This window comes from Lynx canadensis, chromosome A2 (assembly GCF_007474595.2).
Source record: "Lynx canadensis isolate LIC74 chromosome A2, mLynCan4.pri.v2, whole genome shotgun sequence".
NCBI lineage: Eukaryota > Metazoa > Chordata > Mammalia > Carnivora > Felidae > Lynx > Lynx canadensis.
In genome coordinates, this window is record NC_044304.2 from 166,422,809 (window position 1) to 166,447,446 (window position 24,638).

Here is a 24,638-nt window from a genome sequence, read left to right on the forward strand (position 1 = left end):
TGAAGCAGGCTCCAGGCTCCGAGCTGTCAGCACAGAGCCCGACGCGGGGGGCACGAACCCACGGACCGCAGGATCATGACCTGCGCCAAAGTTGGATGCTCGACCGACTGAGCCACTCAGGCGCCCCTATTTCATTTATTTTTAAATGTTTATCTTCAGAGAGAGAGAGGCCCAAGCAGGCTCCACACCATCAGCACGGAGCCCAATGCTAGGCTTGATCCCATAACCGTGAGATCATGACCTGAGCTGAAATCCAGAGTCGGACGCTCAACCCACTGAGCCACTTAGGCGGCCCAGCCCGCTGTAGCATTTTAGATTATTAGCACGTGGGGCTGGATTCCCTTGCTGGCTGGAATAGGCAGTCGATTCATTTATTAAATATCCGTCAGCGTCTCTGTACCAGGCTCTGTGCCGAGTGGGAAAACACATAGGTGAATGTGACGGACCGTGGTCTCGCCCCTCACCGGCCCGCCGGCTGAAGCAGGGAGGAGGGGAGCGGGTTTGCGGCCGGAGGTGGAGTGGCCAGGATGTGGTGACGCCTCATCTGTGAAGGCTTCCGCTGTGACTCTGGGGTGAGAGTGCAGGAAGGGGGCCTGTGCTGCTCTGTCTTGCAGGATATAAGGAGCCCTGTCACTTGTCAGCAGCTCTGTGTTACGTTTACAGAGTGGAGTGCTGTCTACAAAAATGTCATGTAAAAGTGACAACAGTGGCAAGCACTGTGAACTTTTGTTATTTGCTGGGTACTGTCGTAAGGACTTCGAACACGTTCTTTCATCTTCTCCCATGAGAAACGGGCACCGTCGGTATCCCCGCCTTCTGCAGGTGAGAAGACGGAGCCCTGAGAGGCCTGCTAGGTGGTGGGAGGGCTGGAGGGCGCAGTAGGGAGCCCGACCCGCCGGCACTGCCCTCCGCCCGGCCGGCCTCTATTAGTTAGCGCCTTTCCGAGAGAGACCAGCTGGAAGGTGGACCAAAGTTCTGGCTCAGTACGACTGATGAAGAAAGAATCTGGGGGGCCTCGTTCGATATTGCCAACATTTGAGCGCCCGTGTCTGTCGGAGGTTACGCCGCAAGCACGTGGCTAATTGGTGGAAGAAAAGGTCTGGGAAGAGATGAACGTCACGATATTAAGATTCCAAAGGGGCAAGACTTAGGATTCCGCTGTATTTTCAGTTTAATACCACAAGTGTCTTTAGAATGTGAATATTTAAAATAATCTCCCAGGAACGTACCTAGTTCTCAGGCAGCTTGAAATTTTTATTGAAAACTAAGCACATCAGTTTCTCCTTGAGTTCATTCTCGCGATTCAGTCACTTTCCTTTTACAAATGGATGAAGGGGGTTGAGAATACTTTCCCCATCTCAACTCGTGGCAAAGTCAAAATCGCGGGTTAGCAGACCTTCCGCTCGTATAACGGGGGGGGATTCGCCAGTCTGCTTTTCCAGTTACGTTTTGCCTTATCTGTAATGAGAAAAGCTGTCCTCTGGAGGACTTGAAATGAACTCTCTAACGGAAGGAGGAGAGGCTGTGCAGAGCCTCGTTGGGCTGCCGCATGTGCGGCACTGCTGGGAGCCGCTGCAGCAGCGGGGGACAGCCGTGGGGCAGTAAGACACAGTCATGGGATTTATTGCTTGTGACCGGTTTCCGAAGAAACCGAGTGCTTTCCAGCTGTCAGTAAGCCTGGCATGATGTGAGCCCAGTGAGAAAAGTGGCAGTAAGTATCAGGGCTTCGCAAACGAAGTAACGAAGACAGCCACGTTTGTGGGCCAGAAAAGTCAGGAACCTCTCTCCTCTTCTCCTGGTTGTGAGTAAAATCAGGACGGAAGGCGAGGGGAAGTGGTCGCTGGTCTCCACGCAGCCGGGTGAGGGACGCCAGCTTCAGCAGCAGTCCCCCGAGGCTTCCTCCTGTATCTGGGCCGCGTCCGGCCTTCGAGGAGTGGATGACGCAGAAGTAGACGCTGGGGGACCGGGTCCTGCTGGGACGGGGTGGCAGTGGGCTTGCCTGATGTAGGAGAGGGCAGTGCTCTCTGGGAGAGGTTCCGAACACTGGCCAGCTGAGACTTGGCTTTACCCGTGCTGGGACTGGTGACACAGTTCTGAGCTCAGAGAAAGTTCTCACAGTGAGTGCTGCTGCTTTGGACTCAGGGCTAAGGGGAAGGAGCCCCAGAGGACGCCCCGCTTTCTCAGAAAGTACACTGTATTCTTTCTGTCCTTTCCGACACGGTCTCCCTGTGTCTGTGCTTTTTTGGTCAGCTTGTTAACCTAGGAGTGACTGACACAGCCAGTGAGTTAGGGGCCCAGATGTTTGCTGACCTTAGTTCAGGATGAAAGCCTGTCAACGATCAGTGGTGTAATACTTCCAACCTTGGTTATAATTTAGCACGCTCTTCCTTTTTTTTTTTTTTTTTTTTAATTTTGTTAATGTTTATTTATTTTTGAGAGAGAGAGAGAGAGAGAATGTGTATGAGCAGGGGAGGGGCGGAGAGGGAGGGAGACACAGGATCCGAAGCAGGCTCCAGGCTCTGAGCTGTACGCACAGAACCCGACGTGGGGCTGGATCTCACAAGCTGTGAGATCATGACCTGAGCTGAAACTGGACACTTAACTGACTGAGGCACCTAGGCACCCTATTCCTCTTTTATTTCTGGTTTTGTTTGAGTCCTTTCTGCCTTTTTTTATTTTTCCTTACGAGTCTGGCTAAAGGTTTATTAATGTTGTTGGTTTTTTTCAAAGAACCAGCTCCTGATTTCATTGATCTCTTCTATTTTTTTTTTTTTTTTTTTAGTTTCCATTTCATTTATTTCTGATCTAATCTTCATTATTACCTTCCTTCTATTTAAATTGTTTTTTAAACGTTTATTCACCTTTGAGAGACAGAGCATGAGCATGAGCAGAGAGGGAGGGAGACACAGGATCCAAAGCAGGCTCCAGGCTCTGAGCTGTCGGCACAGAGCCCTACACGGGGCTCGAACTCATGAGCTGTGAGATCGTGACTGGAGCCAAAGTTGGACGCTTAACAACTGAGCCACCCAGGACCCCTGTTCCTCTTTTTTAAATGAAAAATGTGACAAATGTCGTGTTAGAGCGAAAATTAGCAGCAAGCACGTCATTCCTACTGGAATATTCGGTGTAGATGAAGGGGAACGGAAGCGGATCGGACACAAAGGACCGCAAGGAGCATGGCAGGGGGCGCGGATTGGGAGTCCGTGTGCGCCCAGGGTAGGAGACACCTTAACTGATGGGAGGTACGGAGAACGGGGATGTGAGGGTGGAGGGAGGGGAGACAAAGGTGGCAGAGGCCCCTGGGCAGTGGGAGCTGCAGAGCAGGAGCAGGTGAGAAACTGCTGAGGGACGTTGATAGGCCAGTCACAGTTAAATCCGCACATTCGGCGATCCCAGCTCTCATCTAGCAATACTCAGTGGTCTGTAGAGCCCGGGGGGCAGGGGTCCCTCCACGGGCCGTGCACGGGCCCGGCAGCTGGCGAGAGAGTGAAGTAGGGCAGGAGAGAACCAAGTTTCTACACCGAGGGTAGCTTACAGGAGAAGCCTTTCCGTAGAGATTTTGCACTTTGGCTGAGACAGAAGCATAGAGTGAGCGTTTTCCATAGAGATGGATGAAATACGAGACATGGAAGTTTGTGTATAATGGGATGGTTTCCAGAACTCAGAAATCTGAGTTGGCCGTAGGCTGTCATTTCCATATCTAAGTCCAGGGAAAATACGGTCTTTAAAATCCCCAGCTCTAGTCATTTTGATAAGATTTGTGTCGTGGGTTGAAACTTCCTCTACTTCATTTTCATTGTGTTATGAATAAAATGAATCCTGTGGGAGTTTTTAACTTGTTTTTCTTGAGTATTGAAATCTCTGATTAAAAAAAAAATACAACAGAACGGTGTCACCATGGGCACCACGGTGTCCCGAGTTTCCGTCGCCTTGGCTGTGAAATGGGACGCACGCTGCCACCGTGCTGTGCTTTCGTGAGCTCCAGTGGTCAGGGGCTCTGCAGAGCCCGGTGTGCGGTATGGAAGCCACAGGGGACGAAGGTGGCCGGTGGGCTCAGGGCCCGTTGGTCCTTCCTCTGAAGTAGACGTTCATACAGTATCGATGCTTGACTGGCTCACATTGGCTTTACCAAGGTGGCTTATTTAAGTCCGTGTGAATCCCTGCAGTTGGTAGTCACTGGGGAGGGGTTGTCTTTAATGCTGGCTCACAGACGCAGGGGCTGAGCATCGGGGTAAGTAGCACGACGTGTCTCCCACAGTGGTTGGCAGCAGACGAGACCTTAGCCTCGGTTCACACCCGGCCCTGGGCTTTGACTCCGTTCTCCAGCCTCCTGACCTGGCTCTCCCTGGGCTGCGGGACCAGCCAGAGATACAAGAGAAGTGACACTGAATCCAGCTACCCGGCACTTCCCCAGCCCGTCCCCAAGTCTCCCTCTGCCCGGCCCGCCTCGTTGCTGCCCCCGCACCCAGCACGCGGCAGGCGCGCCGGCTCCCTGCAGGCGGCCCTAGCGCCAGCCCGGGTTTCGTGACTTGATCTCTAAACCTGTGGCGTGATTCTCAGAACGTGGATGGACCCGGTGTCCCCAAGAGTTGGCTCGGACCCCGAGGCTCTCCAGGCCGGTTCCCTCAGAAGCTGCCCAGTGGTGACAGTCCTGCTGAGGGGCCGCATCTGCACCCAAGGGGCTCTTCTGGAGCTGGAGCTCTTCACGGAGGCCGTTCCGCTCACTGTGTGCTGTTGTCGCGGAGTCACGGGCAGCACAGATGGTTACAGGGAGAAGGAAGGGCACCGCGGTTTGCAAAAATATTTCCAGTGTAGTAATGTGATGGCACATTTAGAGCAACTGAGTGTATTAGTAATAAAATGACGGAAAAGGAGTTAGACGTTTAAGGTTAGGAGGAAGGAGTGTGACTTTTTTTAAAAGTTGAGAAATACTGGTGGAGTTTCAAAGAACAAGATGTTCTTAAATGAAAATTATTTTGGTGGTATGTATAATTAATGAATTCTTTCTGGAGAAGTGAAAGAAAAATTGTGAGGCTTTCCTGAAATGCCTCACCAAAAAAAGTGCAAATGTGGTACTTTAAAAAATCTCCACGGGGGCTCCTGGGTGGCTCAGTCGGTTAAGCGTCTGACTCCCGATTTCCGCTCAGGTCACGATCTCATGTCGGGCTCTGTGCTGACGGCAGGGAGCCTGCTTGGGATTCTCCCTCTCTCCCTGCCCCTCCCCTTCCTCAAAAGTGAATAAATAAACTTAAAACTCTTTACAAATACTTACAAGGCCAACTGGAAATTGAAGTACTTTTAGTTTTTCCACGTAGAGTTCTGGCGACAAGTACTTACTGAAAAACGTTAACCTGGAGGAGTTCATTCATCCAGAGTGTCTTCTCCAGGGTGCAGTCTGACTGTGTGACATTGCTCGTGGAGCAGTATGGTTTCCTAAACCTTTCTCGTTGTCCTGTTTCACCAGAAGTTGCTGATGTTTATTATGGTTCACATTCAATTTCTTCTTCTTCTTTAGAAATAAAGCAGCTTCATAGGCGTGGCTTGTGGTTGTGTTTATAAGGTAGCAAATTATAGCACGATCGAGAAGACGAATGCCAGGGAGGCCGAAAGTAGACATTGGGTCTTTTGGGATTAATGGGCAAGAAGGGTCGATAATTGCACGGGTGTCTCTAAGCTTAAAAATAATGTTCTTGTTCTGCTGGAGCGCTCTGAAAACAGGGAATTGATGTTTTGGTGCCGCCTGTGGGTAGGGCAGGATCCCCCGTCTGGGGGACGGCGCCCACTCTTTTCCCTCCTCTCACGCCGTCCCGTCGTTCCTCAGGGCCCTCCGGAGTTCCCGCAGCACACGCCCGGGCCGGTCCCCAGCACCTTCAGCCAGCCCCCGCGGCTTCCCCTGCAGGACCAGTGGAGAGCCCCGCCGCCGCCGCAGGAGCGGGACCCTTTCTTCTTGGGAGGTAAGGGGCGGCCGCGCGGCGGGGCGGAGTTGCGCGCGGAGCGGAGCCCCGACGCGTTTGGGCTTCGCCCTGCCCGGAGCGGCGGGTCGTCGGGTGGGAGAGGCTGGTGGCCGGCGCGTCCGCCCGGCCTCGCGAGGCCCGCGTCGCGTCGGGCGCCGTTGGCGTCCGCGGTGAGAGGCCCCCCGGAGAGGAGTGGCGGAGCCCTGCCGCGCTGGGACGCGGCCCGTGGAATCCCTCTCCCTGGGGTCGTGCCCCCCACGTGTGTGACCTTTGTTCGCCGTCACACGGTCCGGTGTCGCCCCGCGGCGGGGGCGGGCCCGGCCCCCGCGAGCAGAGGGTGATGCCGCGCGCGCTTCAGTTTCAGGCGAACCGAGGTTCCCGAGTCATCTCTTCCTGGAGCAGCGCAGCCCCCCGCCGCCGCCGCCGCCCCCCACGCTCCTCAGCGGCGCGCACCCCGTGCCCGCCCCCAGCCCCCTGCCGTTCACCCAGCCCGGGCCGGCGTTCAGCCAGCAGGGCCAGCAGCCCGTGTTCCCCAGGGAGAGGCCCGTGAGGCCAGCGCTGCAGCCGCCGGGGCCGCTGGGGATCCTGCACTTCAGCCAGCCGGGCTCGGCGGCCACGCGGCCCTTCATCCCGCCGCGGCAGCCCTTCCTGCCCGGCCCGGGCCAGCCCTTCCTGCCCGCGCACGCGCAGCCCAGCCTGCAGGTATGCGGGGGAGGGGCGCCTCGGCGTCTTTCGCGTTGAAAGGGCCGGGGTCTCGTCGGAAAGGCGCCGCTTTCTCGACAGGATCGTTTATCTCCTTGGCCGGAGAAATGGAAAAAGCGGTGGTCAGTTTTGGGGAGACGAAAACGTTCCGAGAGGCCGTACTGCTCAGAAAGTCAGGGCAGGCTCTTTGCTCCTCGTGGCAGGATTCTTAAAAGGGTTTCCAGTGGAAGTAAAGTTCTTTGTCCACTTACCTTCCTGCAGTGGGGTAGCAGAAAGATTCTGTGCCCCGAGGGGAAGGAGAGTGTCGCCGTTGCCCGTTATTTGAAAGATTTGAGTGCCCTCTGCTGTGGGTCACGCTTCATGGGCCCCTTGGGTTCCCGGAGCTCTTGCTTGCCCCGTACTTTCTGCCTGTCCTTCAGGTTTACTGTAAAGACCCATCGCGATGGTGCACCTGGCTCAACCGTCTAGAAACCCACAGGCTGCCTAAAGTGGAAAAAGGAAAACGATTATTATTTAGATTGTTAACGTGGGATAAAATGTTTCTTCTTTGAGTAGAAGTAAAAGGGACTTCTTTGAGTAGAGAGAATTATTCCCAAAGAAAATGAAGAAATCCCGTCCTCTAGGAAAGGTCACCACCCACAGGGGGGCGCCCGTGGCTCCCGTGTCCCCGCAGCGGGCGCGCCCTCCTCCCGTGCTGCTGCTGTTTCAGTTAGCACAGTAGGGTGAGCCCCTCTTCCCGGCTTACTTTTCTCTGCAGCATTTGGAAGTGCCTTGCAGGATTACACCTTCCGGCTGTCATTAGTTTTGGGGCATCTCTAGCGGTCCCAGTACGTGGGCGTTAGAACCTGTGCTGCCGGCAGCATCCTTACTTGTTTCCTTAGATTCCTGGAATTTGGAGGGTAGAAGGACTCAGCGCAAATACAAGGTGTAAGAGATCGCTTTTGGCTTGTTACCGTGTTTTAGGTGATACGACCTCTGTCAACAAATCTAAGATGAAATTTTAGTGCCCCTCAAGTTGCTGGTTTGGGGTTTTAAAGAAACGGCCGAATTGCAGCGCACCTAGGAAGTGCGTTTATAACTGTCGTCTGTCTTTGTTTTGGCACCAAGGGGCCCCTTCACCCTCCGCTGCCCCCTCCGCACCAGCCCCAGCCGCAGCCGCAGCCTCAGCCCCCGCTCCAGCCGCAGCACCAGCCTCCGCTGCAGCCGCCCCCGCAGCACCAGCCGCCCCCGCAGCCGCAGCACCAGCCCCCGCACCAGCCGCAGCCGCACCAGCACCACCACCACCTGTCCGTCCCTCCGCCGCCGCTGATGCCCATGTCGCAGCCGCAGTTCCGGCCTCACATCCAGACGGCCCAGCCGCAGCCAGGCGGTGCTCGGATGCAGTGTCCCCAGCGCCAGGGGCTCAGGCATGTAAGTGGCCCGCTGCCGCCGGCTGTCTTCCCGGCGCACCTTTTAAGGGGCGGAACTTAAGGGGCAGAGCTGGTGAGGCGGCATATTTTCCAGTTCCGGTTTAATTCCTGAAACATGGGTAGTACGTTTCTCTGAAGGGAGTGTGTGTGTAAAAGACTGCTTAGGAAATTGATTTTCTTGACTGCAGAAATTAATGGAGTCCCTTTTGTGCTGGGAAGACTGTATTAACATTATTTACTTCATCATCTTATGTGTGTATATCTAGATCCTCTTATTTATTTATTTTTTTTACATTTATTTATTTTTGAGAGAGAGAGACAGCACGAGCAGGGGAGGGGCAGAGAGAGAGGGAGGCGCAGAATCTGAAGCAGGCTCCAGGCTCGGAGCGGTCAGCACAGAGCCCGACGCGGGGCTCGAACCCACAAACCGGGAGATCATGACCTGAGCCAAAGTCAGCTGCTTAACCGACTGAGCCACCCAGGTGCCCCTAGATACTCTTACAGTGGTGGATACCGTTAGTGGACACATAACGTTAGGAAACCCTACTTTTGGGCGATGGCCACTCTGTCTTAACCGCTGCTTTGTTTTGTTGTTGGCTGTATCGTCTCTGCGTCCTTTGCTCTGCATAAATAAATGGATTCGGGTGGAATTGACTGGACAGCCTCTTGCTAGGCACCATCTGAGTTCCTGGGAAGGCAGCAGTGGACAAGAGACAAGTTTCCTATCCTCGTGAAGCCTGTATTTAACTGTGGGAGGCCATCAGTGCATCTGTGAGGACACAGTCTCAGGTGCCCTCAGCAGGTGTGCTATGCGGCCTGTCACTTATCGAAGGGAGCTATGGAGTGTGCATTGCTTTAAAAATAAAAGACAGTAGTCATTGCTATTGCCTTGTCCTCCATTAAATAACTCTATAAAGAGACTAATGGTTAGAATTGTGGGCCAAGGTCAGATAGTTGGGCTTTGCTTTTAGTACTCTCCCTTTGACCTTGAGCTTCCAGGGTGTCGCTTAGCTACTTTTAATCTCAGTTTTTCTCATACCTGCATCTTTCTTTCCTTAGAGTAACGTTGAGACTAACGATACAAGAAACGAGGAAGGGGACCTGGGTGGCCCAGTGGGTTGAGGATCCAGCTGTTGATTTTGGCTCAGGTCATGATCGTGTGGTTCCTGGGTTTGAGTCTCATGTGGGCCTCTGTAGTGACAGCCTGGAGCCTGCTTAGGATTCTTTCTTTCCCCCGCTCTCTGCCCCTCTCTCCTCTCACCCTCCCACCCCCTTCCCTCATTGATAGATAGATAGATAGATAGATAGATAGATAGATAGATAAGTAAATAAATAAACTTTAAAAAAAAGGAAAAGAGGAAGGAGTTTGGGAAAGATGCATTGTAATTTAGACTTCATTGTGTTAGAGCAATGGCAGACTGTGTCCTTAGCCTTGTGCCCGTAAACGTTGGCCTGCGTGTTCTTGGAGCTCAGTGCTCCTACAGCCGGCTCCTACCTCTCAGCTCCTCCCAGGGTCGTGTCTCTGTTAAGAATCCCGGGGACGAGCATCACTGAGACTTTCCCCTCAGATAAAACTTTCAAGCATGTTTCTCACGCAGAGAGCAGTTTTTCTTAGGATGCTGACTTATCGCTTCGCTCTTTTTCTTGTGCCGCCTTAAATTCCGGGACCCAGCGAAAGTGGTGCCAGTCATCCTTTGTCGGCCCCATCAGTTCTGCTAAAAGCGTCAGTCCCCACACTGAGGCACCGCTACAGCCAGCTGGTGTAATTTCCATTAAAGAGGAACTTGTCTGTAGGCAAATATGATAGCCTTGACCGTCCTGATCCTCAGCATAATGGTGTGCTGCCCCAGAGCGCAGGAACACTAATGCACGAAGGCGAGTGTTCACCGGGGAAAGCTATCTCCACCCTAAAGAGAACTCGCTCACTAATTAAAATGATTGTTACCGTGTTTTCATCCACTAATGTGCCTTTTTATCTTTCTCCCAAGTATGCAGTTATAATTCGACTTCTTTCTTCTTGTGATAGAACACAACTTCTCAGAACGTAACCAAGCGGCCAATGCAGCAAATGCAGCCCACCGCTCCCAGGAACAGTAACCTGCGCGAGCTACCGATCGCGCCGTCGCACGTCTTGGATATGGGCAGCAGTCGCTGCTCCACGGCCTCCTCGGCTCAAGTGAAACCTGTCATCAGCACGTCGCCACCCTCGAGGCCGGGGGCGGGGTCCAGGGCCGCACCGGGGAAGACGGAAGCCAAGGTCAAGCCGCTCAGCCCTGTGGTTCAACCCAAAGAAGAAGCAAAAACAGAACCAGAGGTAGGACTTTCTTTATTGAGAGATAATTTGGGCCCAAACAGGAAGTCTTACAATAAACTTGTACTTCTTAGTTTACTCTCATCCCGCGAGTTTTTCGTAAAATTTGGCCCCGGTTTTTCATCTGGCTCCTTCTTTGAACCCAGCAGCCTTCACGGAGGCCACGCTGTCATTTCCACGTGTTTACGGTATCGGATTGCATTTCTGTCTTGTGCATTTGCACGTGTTGCCGCAGAGCCTGTCCCCTCCTCACGGGAGCGAGCAGATCACTTCTGGAGACGGCCGAGATCGTAAATACCTGAGGCGTTACGGCCCAGCCGGTCTTCATAATTACTCACCTCTGCTGTTTTAGCACAGAAGGCCTCGTAGACCATTCCGCATCAGCAGGCGTGGCCGTGTGCCGGTGAAACTTCCGACAGAACCAAGCTTCGGGCCGGATTTGGCTTGAGGGCTGTCGTTACCCCATCTCGGACGTAGATGTACTGTTACGTTTCTATGACTGTTTCTCTTTGCCCCGCTACTGGGAGATGGGGCCACTTTGACCTTTGGCCTCGAAACAAGATTTTGCGGGCAGCTTTCTTTTGTTGTGAATTCTGTGTGTTATCAAATAGAATAAGTCGTATAGTAAATGCAGGACAGTATTTTCCATGGTTTCCAACTAAGATCTTATTTGTACCTTGACTTCGTTTTGGTCACTTGGTTACTTTTTGTTTAGGAGCGGCTCAGTGTTAGTACAGTGTTGGTCATCAACTTTTTAATTGTCTTGTTTACTATTAGTAAAATCTGTGGTTGGGACAAAGCCCTGGGGGCCATTGATCTGTAAAAGAAACGGATCTGCTTGCCCGATGCTTTGTGTGGTAGGGGTTCAGTTCCGGGTTGCTCCCCAGAAATGCAGACGCAGAAGTTGAGCGGTAGGTGTCAGATGGAGGTTCTGACCGAGCGGCTAGGAGTCTGCTGGCGCACGGGTCAGCACCACACCCTGAAACGGCCCACCGTTGCCAGCCGAGGTGTTTGTGCCTGGCAGGTGGGAAGAGGTCAGGTCAGCATGTGGAAGGTCCACCAATGTTTTTAAAAACGATGTACGACGTGTAGTAAGTCAGTATCACTTATTAACGTGACATGATGAAAGGATAAGAGTTTCATTACTGGCACCTGGGTGGCTCAGGCAGTTAAGTGTCTGACCCTTGATTTCCGCTCAGATCATGATCTCACGGTTTGTGGGCTCTGCTGACAGCTCAGCTGGAGCCTGCTTGGGATATTCTCTCTATTGTGTCTGTCTGTCTGTCTGTCTGTCTGTCTGTGTCTCTCTCTCTCTCCCTCCCTCTCCCTCTCCCTCTCCCTCTCCTTCTCCCTTCCCCTCCCTCCCTCCCTCCCTCTCCCTCTCCTTTTCCCTTCCCCTCCCTCCCTCCCTCCCTCTCCCTCTCCTTCTCCCTTCCCCTCCCTCCCTCCCTCCCTCTCCCTCTCCTTCTCCCTCCCCTCCCCGTCCCTCACCCCTCTTTTGTCCCTCCCCTGCTCTCTGTCTCTCTCCAGAATAAAAAAAAAAAAAGTTTCCGTAGATAACAATAGAGGCATGAAAGAATAAGCCTTTTTTCAATCAGTTCTCTTTCAGTGGAAATTGGGGGCTGGGGTCAGATTTTCCTAATAAATTATTGCTACCAAACGAGGAATGTGAACCTCAAGTAGAAATTCTGAGTTAACATTTACAAAGACCACGTTAGAGAAAGTCTGACAGTCTGACTTTTTTGGTTTTAAGATGTATGAAAACGTTATGTAGATTTACTGACTGGATAGGGGTAGTTTATAAAAAGGAATTTTGCTAAAAACTTTATCCTGGTTTTAGTCGTATAGCTAGCGCCTGCCTTGTACGTTGTGACCTGATTTAGTTCAGAAAAAATGAAGTCACGTAAGTCACATTATTTTCACTGTGACAGTGGTTAAATAAAATGAGAAAAGTGAGCTTTGGGCATGTCGCTAGCCACTTGTTGCTGTTCTTTTTCACCGTAGTTGATCTAAAAATACAGGCTTCTGCGGAAGCTTTCTGTAGAATCCAGCAGGTGCCATGAATGCGAAAGGAAACTTGCGGGCAGCCATAGTGTGAGTCGAATGTCCTTATTCTTTTGCTTTTAATTGTATGTACATATAGAATGGGACCAACAGTAAAATGGTTTTCCTTTTTAAAAAATCTTAGGTAAATGTGGTTTATTTTCCTACCCTCATCCAATTGCGAATGATAGAATAAAGGGCAAATCCACTTCAAGTATTTGTACCTACGTACTTGTGTACTCGAATAGACTTTATTTAACTCTTGCTTGTTTGGGGGAAACCTTAGTGTTAATTTTTCCTCTGTTGATGAAACAGTGGGCCCTGTGGCCTTGCCGCTCTCCCCCAGCAGTCTCCTGCTCCCTGAGTGCCCGGCCCCAGTGCCTTTGGGACAGCCGTCCCCGTCTTACTGTTCTTCTGCTTTTCCCCTGCTCTGGACACCTACCTGTGTAGCTATTGTCTGCCTTCAGTTTGCTATTTCAGACCTACCTTAGGTTTTGAAATCAGATGACCGAGTTGGTCGGAATTGCTTCTGAAACGCCAGGCCAGTTCTGAAGAGGCCCTGACTCTGTCTCCTGTAGGTCAAGTGCGTCGGCTCTGGGTGTCTTCAGCTGCCTTTTGATCTTCATTCCCATTTCTTAAGATTTATTTGTTAGTAGCTGAAGTGTAGAGAGATTAAATCCTATTATGTTCTTTTGTAGAAGATCTCTGGATGAGGATATCTATGATTTTTTTTAATTACAATTTTTAACGAATTCTTAACTTTTAATAAACTTTCTTCATGGGATGCTCTTCCTGAAAGTTACTGAACTTTTTCAAAGATTTCTTTTGATAGACTTTCAGAATGGTTTGGGGCTGGCATATTAAAGGCCTTCCTTATATACCATTAATATTCCAATACTGCAATTGGCAGCATTTTGATTCTGAGGAGAGTGCATGAGTTCAAGGTCAGAGAGATTGACTTGTGCTGTTCATTATAACCAATTATTCTGTGACAAATGAGTTTGAGATCAGGCTGAAAATTCTGTACGAAAAATCAATAGTTCTAATCAGGCCCTTTCAGATCATTTATACCCACCTTTTGTTGGTTCGTCAGAGAGGAGCCAGATAAAACCTGTGTGACAGCACGGTCTCCCTACTGTTGGCGTTTCCATTCGAAACATATTTTGATATCTTAAATGAATAGTTTAATTGGTTTCAAACTTGTAAATGAGTGGAAATTTACATTATTTCGTTTTTAATATTCTGATAAGATTTTCCAAATTAGCTTTAGCTGTGTAATTTTTTTTCCCCTCCCCAGAGGAAAGAGTTCTACTTAAAGTCTGTAAGCAGATTTTGAATGGCTTTTTGCAAGCCCTGAATTGGGCGTGTTTGGAAAGTGCGTCTCCTCCGTGGTCCCCCGCCCCGGTTCTGCACAGTAAGCCGGGCATGTTTTCTCTTGCAGTTTCCCGATGAAGATGAGGAGACGCGCCTCTACCGCCTGAAGATCGAGGAGCAGAAGCGCCTCCGAGAAGAGATCCTGAAGCAGAAGGAGCTGCGGCGGCAGCAGCAGGCGGGCGCCAGGAAGAAGGAGCTGCTGGAGAGGCTGGCCCAGCAGCAGCTGCACCTGCCCGCAGCGTCGGCCGAGCCGGACGAGCAGGCGGCCTCACCGGCCCCCGCCAACGGGAACCCGCTCCTGCCCTTCCCGGGCGCGCAGCCTAGACCGAATGTGAAAAACAGACTCCTTGTGAAAAACCAGGACGGCCCCGTTTCGAACGTTCAGCCCAAAATGTCCAACTTTGCGCCGGCCGGTGCTCCGGGGCAGTACCAAGGACAGCAGACGAAACCGCCCAGGCACCCGAGGCAGGCCAGGGCCGTCCCTCAGAGTCCGGGCCCGCACAGGGTCCCGCAGGGGAAGCCCGCGGACGCGGAGGGGCCGCCACCCCCCTCGCAGAGTGCTCGAGCCGCCCTCCAGGGCCGGCCCCCGGACGCCAAGCCCGGCGCCAAGAGGACGGTCATGCACCGGGCCGGCAGTGGCGGCGGAGATGGGCCGCACGTCAGCTCCAAGGTCAGGGTGATTAAGTTGTCAGGCGGGGTAAGTTGACGAGGTCACCAGCGCCTCTTGGAATCTGCGCCTCACGTACAGTGTCCTCGTCCCCAGAGGAGGGTTGGAAGAGGGCAGCCTGCTAGAATCACGCGGTCCAGCCTCTGAGCGCCCGAGTCCAGTGGTCAGGGTTGTCTTAAGTTCTCCTTCTGACCTTCCGGTTCCCCTGGGTCTTCACGGAAGGCCAGCGTGGCAGCCCCAGGGCGAATGCTTCTCAGTTTTAGCTTTTCCTTTCGTAGGTAATTTGTGACAGAATCACCAAGTTGTTTTAAAAATTAAGTTCCCTTTACCCGCAAACAAGTAACCTGTTGTGTGTAGCTTCAGATTCAGGGAGGCCCCGTGGCTGGGGGACAGGCCGCTTCTCAGCAGCATTGTCTCCAGGACTGTCATCTTGTGTGTCCGAGCTGGTCTCTCTCGTTTTAGAAGACAGAGGCTTAGCAGAGTTCTCCAGTGAGGCCGTGTGGGTCGTGTGGTCCCGGGGGGAGCGGAGCCCGCTTCTCTCTGCGTTTCTGAGCGGTCCCCGTGCTCGAGCATTCTCAGTGAGGGCCAGCTTGGCAGTCTGGGTAAAGGTGGCACTCGGAGGTGCCGCGGACAGGTCCCCGCCACACAAGGCTCAGTAGGCCACACGCTCTTTGCTCCCCGCACAGAAGGGGACTCACAGCCTGTTCCGGCGGCAGTGAGACGGGGGGCAGGGCAGGGCAGCCGGGGCTCTGGTCCAGGGAGAAGGCCGCGCACCGGGTTAGGGACAGCCCATGGCTGCTCCTATGAGTCGCTGACCTCCAACGCCTTTGTTCCTGGGTCCGTATAAACGTGTGACTTCCTCACATGCTGTAGCAACAGTTTTGGTAGAATGACAGGAATTGGAAATCCCATATTCAGCAGGCCCTGTGATATTTTTCCCAAATCTGTTTTTTCTCCCTTCCATTTGTTGTGATTCAAAATGTTGATAAGCAGATGGCCTGTGTCACCGCAGCTTGTGTTAACATTGTGTGAGTTTGTTTTCTTGAGGCGAGAACCCAAGCGTTAATCAGTTTTATGGTATCTGTGGCCTTTTGTTCTGGCTTTGTCTGAGGCATACTTAATTTCTCTCTCTCTCTCTCTCTCTCTTTTTTTTTTTTAATTGAATTAAAACTTAGGAGGAGGGGCCATGGGGCCATGGCTGGGAATAGGCCTTTTCTTGTGGCCCCTGTGCCTGGTACAGTGTGGTGATGTGGCCTGTGTGAAAGTGAGGGCCGCTGGCGGGCTGGGATGTGCAGGCCACCACTCTGCTCTGAAAGCGACTTTCAAACCAGTTAGCGCCTTTCGTTTAAAAATTTTATCTACTTAAGTTTTTGCTGTCTTTTTCTCCAGTGGGGGAGGGGGAATTTTTTTTTTTTTTATCAGACTGTATTCCAAAATCATACTGTATAATTTTATAATACACAGAAAAACAACAGAGGAGTTTTACGTAAAAATAGCTACATGCCAAAATTTGGAACAACTTTCTTTAGCTCTCCTTTTAACTCCTAAGTTTTAAGTTTACTAACCGACACGTTTTGTATCTTACGATTTATCTTAGCAGGTTCTGTAGTAGCCTGTTGGCAACTTTTGAATTATTGGAGGGTAAACATCTCCTGTTTGTATCTCTCTGAAACAGAAAAAATAGTATTTCCCTAAAGGCCTTGGGGTTTTTCTTTTGTAGGTAGGAGGAACTATTCTTTAAAAAAAATTTTTTTTTTTTTAATTTTTGAGAGAGAAGGAGCACGCGCCAGCAGGGGAGTGGTAGAGAGAGGGAGACACAGAATCAGAAGCAGGCTCCAGGCTCCGAGCTGTCAGCACAGAGCCCGATGCGGGGCTCGAACCCACGAACTGCATCGTGACCTGGGCTGAAGTTGGACGCCCAACCGAGCCCCCCGGGCATCCTGAGGAAGGAACTGTTCTTAAGAGAGCACGTTCTTAGCTGTACCTGCTGATGCGGAGGGGAAATGGTTCCGTTCCGGCACTTCTCCTGTCGTTTCTGCCCCTGCCAGCCTGCCCTCTTCCCGGAGACGGTGGCACGAACACCGGGGGCTCAGCTGGTACCGTGTAAAGGGCCGACGGGGGCTCACCTGTCACACCTGTGCGGAGTATCACGTGTGCGTCTCACCTTTCTAGTTACTTACTGAATGAAAGCATCTTGTCTGTTCACGTTCTGTTTGTGTCTTGCTGTGAGCTCTGGACTTCTTTGCGTCCTGTTAGTACAAAACACATACGTTGTGTATTGTATTGATAAGGTTTCCTAGAGATCTACTGTGGAGAGAATTTTGTTTACCTTTTTTCTAACCTATACTGGCATCAAATCTGTGTCGTTAGAATTATTCTTTGCATTCAGTAGGCTCCTCTAGTCTGCTGTCTGGTTTCTAGATGGGACCCGGGACTGTTGGTGGTACATAGTGGCCTGCTAAAGTGGTCCTGGTGGCCACTAAAGTAGGTGTCCACAGGATTGCTAGGGAAGCAGAAACGTCTTGGAACTCTTACTCTGACAGGCAAATTGGAAATAGCTTAAAATGTAATGAGAATTCTCAATTTACTTGTGGGGCTGTTGTGAACCAACGCGGAATTCTCTTGTTATTTTCCATATTTTATTTGTAATCAAATAATTACTTTTGGATTTTATTAAATTGGGTTTTTTACAATGGGAAAGAGCCCGAGTCTTAAGGCAGTCGTTGTTTTTAGTCTTCTTTTTTATTAGGTTCATTATCTTTAAAATGATGTGATTTTGAGAGAGGGTGTGTGTACAGCAGAGGAGGGGCAGAGAGAGAGGGAGAGGGAGAGGGAGAGAGAGAGAGAGAGAGAGAGGGAAAGAGAATCCCAAGCAGGCTCTGCACTGTCCATCATGGGGCTGGATCCCACGAACCGTGAGATCATGACCTGGGCCGAAATCAAGAGTTGGATGCTTAACTGACTGAGCCACCCAGACGCCCCCATGGTGATTTTAATGCACCCTCATGATCGTAAGAGAATTTCTAGTTTTTTAATATGCTCTCTCTTTATTGTGGTTAATGCATCACGGGCACAGGAAGCATCTTCAGAAAGAACTTAGTAAAAATTCTTTCTTGGCATTGGTTCTCACAGTCGTGGTGACCATGGTCGTGGTTAAGGTCCAGGAGTGGTTCTTCATCTTTCTCAGGGGCTGTTGGCATCCTGCCGGTGGTTGGTCCTCGTGAAATTCCCTTCTGTGGAACGTAGACGTTGCAGCTGTCCCTCGCCAGGACCGAGAGCTCGCGTGTGCGCGCGGAGGCGCCACGTGGTAGGGACAGCGTGGCTGTGTGTGAGGGAGCCCCGTGTGTGGGCGGGCACATGTCTTCCGTTGTTTGGGGCCCTGAACTGCCAGTTCGTTTGTCTGAACCCAAGTCTCCAGGCTGCGGACGGGGTTTTTAAAGTTGTGGGAACGGAGGAGACGAACCTTCTGGCTCGTGGAAGGCCCTCCACGCACGTCTGTCTGCTTTTTAGGTGCTCCCAAGGCCCGTTCCAGGAATGCAGGCTGTGGTTTCATGCCCTAAATAGTAGTAGTTGCCGTACATCGGGTGCATAGCGTGTACTCACGGCATCTGGATGAGGCGGATACTTGTGTTCCCATTTTACAGGTGAGTAGACGGAGTCTCAGAGAGGTTGTGTTAGCAGCCCAGGGTAGAGCTAAGTGTTTTACCAATGTTTGTAACAGTTGTTTTTGCTGCTGCCTTTTTCCGGTGTTAGCTGATGAGGGATAATATTCTGCCGTTTCCAGTGAGTACATAGAGTTGGTCCAGAAGAGTTCTGCCAGGGGATTCTGGAAGAAGTGTGACGATTAGGTTTCGTTTTTCTTGCCGAGCCCTAGTGGTGGCTCCTGACTGGAGAGTGTTGGGGAGCGCCCGGAAGTAGGAAAGTGCCGCGAGGGGTGCGTGGCCGCAGCTGCGGGTGCGGGACTGGAGAGGGGCCGGGTTTCCATCATTCCTGTTCTGGAACGTGTGTTAACGTGGGGGTAGGCTCCTGGCCCCCGGCCCGCCAGCGTGAGGGACCGTGTGGCCTGGCCACGTGCAGCCCTACTTGCCGTGTGCTGTAAGCGAATCTTTGAACATTGCTGGGGAAGTCAAATTAGGCCACGTTTTATATTTAAAACACTGAGATGAAAACCTGGGGAATTTGCAGTTTAAAGAGACCTTTGTAGTGAGGCTCTCCACGTACGTGTGGATTTTAGTTTTTTCATATCTTGTCCAGCTTTGCTAGAACGAGTGTCTGTAGAGTGGCGGGCTAGGAAGAGTGTTGAATATTGGCAAATACTTCCAAAATTTCACGTGCCTCCTCGAAGGTACTTATATAAGTGATCTGCCTAAAGAATTGTATTTGATGGAATGATCAAATTACTTAAGACCTGGAAACATTCTCCATTTGCTCGTTTGTCAGAAAGCTACTTAAGTATTTAGTTTTCAGAAGCCAAAAGAGCAATCTTGCTAAATCATAATTTTGTCCATAACCCATACAGAATCCAGAAAAACTATTCGAGTGACACGAGAGCAAATATAAAAATATAAAGCGTTTCCTCGACGTGAACTTACCATAGTCCTCCAGCCGTCCTTTGGGACCAGACACCAGAGAACCGGGACCGGAGCAGGCGCGTGCCCCGGGCCTTCCTTCGTTCAGGACCTTAGTGGGGACTGCCGCCCCGTCTTCCAGGTTCGGGCCTCGGGGAACCTCGGTGGGCGGCCCCAGCGAAGCCCGGCGTCCCCGGGAGGACGGGGCCGGCTTTCCGCGCGGGCCGTGGGCCGTGGTTCCGCGTGTGGTGAGCGACGCGGTGCCCGCGCGCGGGGCGGCAGGTCCCTGGACGCCGCTGCCCTCTCTCCTTCCAGCTCGAGGAAGAGACGGCCTCTTTGCAGCGGCGGTCGCTGGTGTTCTTGAAGGAAACGAAAGCGGATTCTGAATTCGGCGACTCACTCTCCTTGAGGTCATAAAATTAAGAATTTGGCGGCAAATGAAGTAACCGGTGCTTTGTTCTGCTGGCCGCGCAGAGAGAGGGGGGACGCGCGGAACGCCTCAGCAGGGGGGCCGGCTGTCCCATCGCGAGGCTCCTGTGTTTTATTTTTCAAAGGCTGTCAGAACGCCGCGCGCGGCAAGTCCCGATTGACTCGCGCCTGCGAGCTCGCTTTCGGGGTTTCTGCCGCGTTTGTGCCGCTCGCGGTCTCTCCGGTCTCCTCCAGAGGTGGTGGAGGCGACGTGCCTACCTGACCTCTCGCGTGTGGCGGAGGGTGGTTGACGTCGGGTAGAACGTCCGTGTGAGTGAAGTCGCGAAAGTGGCATGAGGACTTCCCGTGCCCCTTTCACCCGATTGACCGGGCTGTGTTTTACCACGTTTGCGTTATCGGTGTTTCTTTTTGCCCTTGTACACACACGCGCGCGCGCGCGCGCGCACACGCACACACACACACACACACACTTTCTCGCTGTTGTGAGAGTGGGCTGGAGACACCCCTGTGTTGCCTCACTATTGAGATATTCTCTCACAAAACCGCACTCAGACATCCTCACAACTCAGAAAATCTCGCGGCGATACGTATCACCGCCTAATCCACAGTACGTGTTCAGATTTCATCAGTTGTCCCAGTAACGTTCCTCACAGCCACCTTTCCGCAGTGTGGGGGTCCGGTCCCGGATCGTGCATTGCGTTTAGTCTCCCTGACTCTGGGACGGAGCCTCGGCCTCCGTGTGTCTTGCCCTGGACTTTTTTGAAAGAGGGGAGGCTGATGATTTTGTCAGACGTCCTCTGGATTTGTCGTACTTTTCCTCGTGAGCAGTTTCAGGTCATGCATTTTTGGCAGGAGCGGCACAGAAGGATATCGTGTCCTCCGTGGGTCCTGTCGGGGGGCACCTGGTGCATTTGTCCAGTGTTGGCCACTTCGATCGCTTGAGGAAGATGGCGCTTGCCAAGTGTCTGTGCCGTGCGGTTCCAGTCCTACCCCAGGTAACTGAGAAGTGACGTATGGGAGGGTACTTCGAGACTATGTGAGTGTCTCATCTCTTGTCCGATCTTCACTGTTTCTTAGCGAGCGGTGATTTTTTTTTTAATTACAAATTTTTTTTCATGTTAATTTTTTTAAGAGAGCATGTGGGCGGGGGAGGGGCAGAGAGGGAGAGAGAAAGAATCCCACGCAGGCTCTGCAGTGTTACCGTGGAGCCTGATGGGGGGCTCAGGCCCGCCGACCAACCGTGAGGTCATGACCTGAGTGGAAGTCAAGAGCCAGATGCTTAGCTGACTGCGCCACCCGGGCGCCCCGAGCACTGGTGTCTTTCTAATGCCAGCACTTCTCTGTGCTTGCTGTGCAGCTTCCTCTCTACTCTTGTTCATTTGTTCATTTATTTTCGGCAGTGCGAGCCTCTGGATTCTCGTTTTGCCCGGCGAACTGCTACTGTCGCTGCTTGTGTTCGTGTTTGAATTGTTCCGGGCTGGCTCCGTGTTCTTTGGTGCATCCATCGTTCTTTGAACGCGTCCTGAGACCTGGTGCAAGAGGGGGTTGGGCCCGTGCCCCGTTTCCTGCTCAGCCCTGCGGTCCTGTCTCCGCAGCGAGGGCAGGTGCCCGCTGTGCTTCCGGGCCCTCCCAGCGCACCCCAGCCCTCCCCGGGCAGCTCCCGAGGCCGGAGGATCGATCAGAAGCAGATTCTGTTGTATAGGACGTTTCTAGAACTGGGGCGCTGACGTGAGCAAAGCACCCTCTCTGATGCGTTGAGTTTATTTCTTGAACCGCTTTTGCGTGAGAATGCCGAGAATTCCGCATCCCTGTTTAAATATGAAACCCGAGGCTTGTGGTGGATGGGGGGCTAGCGAAGGCGTGTCCTCCCGGCAGGGGCTGAGGTGCGTGGTACTAAGCGGGGGTGGGGAGGTCTTGGCGGGTTTCTGAGGCTTCCCTCCTCTCCACGGCAGGGCGCAGGCAGGCTCGCCCCATGTGGGGACCTTGCGTTTTGTGTGGTTTTGCGTTTTGTTCTGTTCCTTACGTGTGTCAGCACAGCTGCTGGACAGCCACAGCTAGGAGACCCCGCAGCTTCCTCGGTGACTCTTGGGTGTGAGGGTCCTGCATTGGCTGCCAGCACTTATGAGCGGGGTGGTTGCGCTGGCGACTGTCCCAGCGGCGACGGGGCCGCGTTGCTAGTTCAGCTGCGTAAGACTGCTCAGCAGACCAGGTGCCGGAAAAGCAGACAGCGACACGGTGTTGTGAGCAGTATGACAGGAGGACCTGAAGAAGTGACTTCAAGTGAAGAGTGTAGATCACTGGCTGAAGGAGGGCAGGGGAAAAGGAAAACGCCTTCTAGGATGACGGGGGAAGAGCGTGTGTGAAGGTCCTGCGGCAGGGAAGCCACGGCCTGTTTTCCAGCTGCAGGAAGGCCAGTTTGGCCAGAGCGCAGGGGCCTTAATAGGCTGTGTTAGGTGTTGGACCTTGATCGTGAGAGCAGAGGGAGCCATTGGAGAGTTTTAACAGAGGGATAACGGGCCTAGTATTTGATCCTTGCCTTTTTAAAGTACGCTTCTAAAACAGTCATTACATGCAGGCTTTTTTTCTGTGTTTTTACCACACGGGACGTCATAGGCATGACTCCTGGGCGTTGGATTTAGAGACAGAAACATTCATCCTGGGGACATCTGCCACCCACTGGGGACTCCTCCACTGGGCGGGGGGGGGGGGGGTCGCAGCTTCTGTGCCTAGAACATAGGGGTGGAATCGGCCACCTTCACTGCCTCCCGCTGTCCGGACGTGCCCCGTTCCTGCCTCTGGCCCCCTCGCCACCTGCTGCGCGTGACCACTGGTTTGCAGGGCTCTGTCGCCCGCTACTGCTACTGACTGAGGCTGGGTTTGCTCTTCCATTCTTTTTCGGTCTCCAGGATTTAGGACTGTGTCAAGTACGTTATAAATATTTAAAAAGACGTTTGTTGAAATTTAGATGACAGCAGATAGCAAACTTTGGAAAAACCAAAAATAGCGTTAATCCTGATTATGAATTCTTCTGGCCATCTCTTCAGGCGAAAATTCATGGTTCCTTCCCAAACTCCTTCTTTATTCACTTTACAAGATGGGGTTATATCAGACATACTGTTTGGCACTTTTGGGGGTTGCACCGAGTGGTGAGTGTGCGGTGAGGAGACCCGGGTCGGGGCAGGGTCACGCCACGTGCCCTGTGGAGGCCACGCCACGTGCCCTGTGCTGAGCCGCCTCCCAGCGCGGAGGGCGCCGCTCTTCTGCTGACTCGCCTCATTCCTGGCCGAAGCGGGCTTCGTGCTACGGTGTCAGGCCGTCCCCGGGAGCCTCAGGAAGGAGGGAAGTCGGGTGGAAGGGAGTTGGAAGTGAGGTCGGAAAGGACAGAGCTGCCACGGAGTTGTGACAGAAGGGACCTGGGAAGACCGGGCAGTCGGGGAGCTGGGTGTAAGAGAAGCTGCTGTAACGCGGGTGTGGGGAGCCAGGGGGGCCGGGGCCGGGGGTGGGGGTGAGCACCAGACCCTTCCCTGCTGGCTCCTGTCCCTCTCGGGGCAGTGGGGGGGTGGGGGGGTGGGGAGGCTGGCTGATTCCCTGTTACAGGTGCTGGCGAGCAGGAAAACGGCGGAAAGGCAAACCGCAGAAGAGAGGAAGGAGCTCGGGGCAAGAATCTGGATTAGTCACGTGTTTGAGGACATGCGTATCCTAGAAACTTCCTTTCAGAGGAGAAGCTATTGTGCATAAATAGTTGTCTTTAAGAGCTTTGAAATGCTTTAGCGGGCAGAGTTCATAACTTTCAGAGAAATAACTGTTTAAGCGAAATTGGGGCAGAGTCGGCAGGTGTTCGTTGCAGGGCAGAAGTAGTTCCTTGTAGTGAATCCGAATCTCCCTACATTAATTTTTGGGTTGCTTTAGGGCAGCGGTGTTGGGGAGTGAAGTGCTGAAATCAGAAATCAGGATTTGCGAGCTCCCTCTCCCCAGTGGAATAGGAATGGCTCCCCTGGGGGTCGGTGGGGGGGGGGGTGGTCTCGGCTCAGTCCTTCTCCCTGACTTCCCCCACAGCTCCCCCTGCAGGGGCCTCCCCCATGCTGCCAAGTAGGTCGTCCAGGCTGCTCCTCCAGGGCCGCCTAGAAGCCTCTCTCCCCAGCCTGGAGCCTCCCCCTCGTGGGGTCTCCTCTGGAAGAGCCCGCTGCCTTCTCCTCTTGAGAGCCTGGGGCGGGAAGTCCCCTGAGGCTTATTAACTCCAGAGGCCAGTTAATTGTGCTGTTTTCGGATCTCCCCAAAGCCCAACTGATCTTAAAGCTGGAGCGGGGAGATCGCGCTGGAGAGACTGCCCGGTTCCCGAGTTCCCGCCCGCCGTGGTGAGCTCCGCGTCCCTGCCGTCGGGTCCTCGTGCTTCCGGAAGCCCTGGCGCCTACGAGCCCCATGTGCCCTGCGCTCCCTAACCTTAGGGGTTTTGGTTCACGCCAGCTCACGTGGACGCACTGCTGAAGTTTTACAGGAAGCGTTTAAGACTTCGACTGTTCACATGTTTGGCGTGAACAAGCTAAGGATCGTGGGTTGGAGAGAATCGGACGCTGCAAATGCAAACCGTTCTCCCTTCCTGTTATGCTGCAACAATTTAATTAGGGCACTGACCCAGGAACCTGGAAAGAAAATGTTAGCCTGTTTATTTTCTTGCACCTTTTCTCCTTGAACAGTAGTCTTCAGAGACAAAATAGAGCCTTAAGTGTATTGATATTTAGAAAGTTGCTGTCGCGTGCATATCATTTATTGGCCAGATTCTGAGCGAGCCTTCCCAAGATTACGGGGCCAGGCCCGGCATTGTTGCAGTTAATAGAAACCTGTTCCGTGAGGTCTGCGGGCTGTGAGATCGGCAGCACTGGCGTGACAGTGAAGTGGGCCTTATCGGACGGAGAATTCCTAAGAGGCTGCCCTGGGACCCTAACCACTGTCCTTGTGTGTGTCCTGACAATGTTATCTGTCCTCTCAGTGCGGAGTATCAAATGTCTGTCACGAGTGCAGAAATTAATTTAATGTCACCTGAAGACATGCAATTAATCTTTTAGAGGTTTTCATAATACCTTTACAGAAAGAGTTGCCAGTTTGGCGGATTTGGATTTTGGGGTTTAGAAGAAGATAAGGAAAATTAATTTTTCATCAGGGTTAATACGAGCTAGCAGGGCC

At 52.6% G+C, this 24,638-nt stretch overlaps 1 protein-coding gene across 4 annotated transcripts in view; it reads left to right on the top strand.

Annotated features, from left to right (window-relative positions):
* Positions 1-24,638, top strand: part of RBM33 (RNA binding motif protein 33) — a 138,935-nt gene that overhangs the window by 87,485 nt on the left and 26,812 nt on the right. For all 4 annotated transcript variants that reach the window (XM_030308889.1, XM_030308887.1, XM_030308888.1 and 1 more), the window contains 5 exons: positions 5,822-5,954; positions 6,313-6,656; positions 7,764-8,066; positions 10,092-10,379; positions 13,861-14,490. In XM_030308889.1, the coding sequence (XP_030164749.1) occupies positions 5,822-5,954; positions 6,313-6,656; positions 7,764-8,066; positions 10,092-10,379; positions 13,861-14,490 (1,698 nt within the window). The remainder of the gene's footprint in view (positions 1-5,821; positions 5,955-6,312; positions 6,657-7,763; positions 8,067-10,091; positions 10,380-13,860; positions 14,491-24,638) is intronic.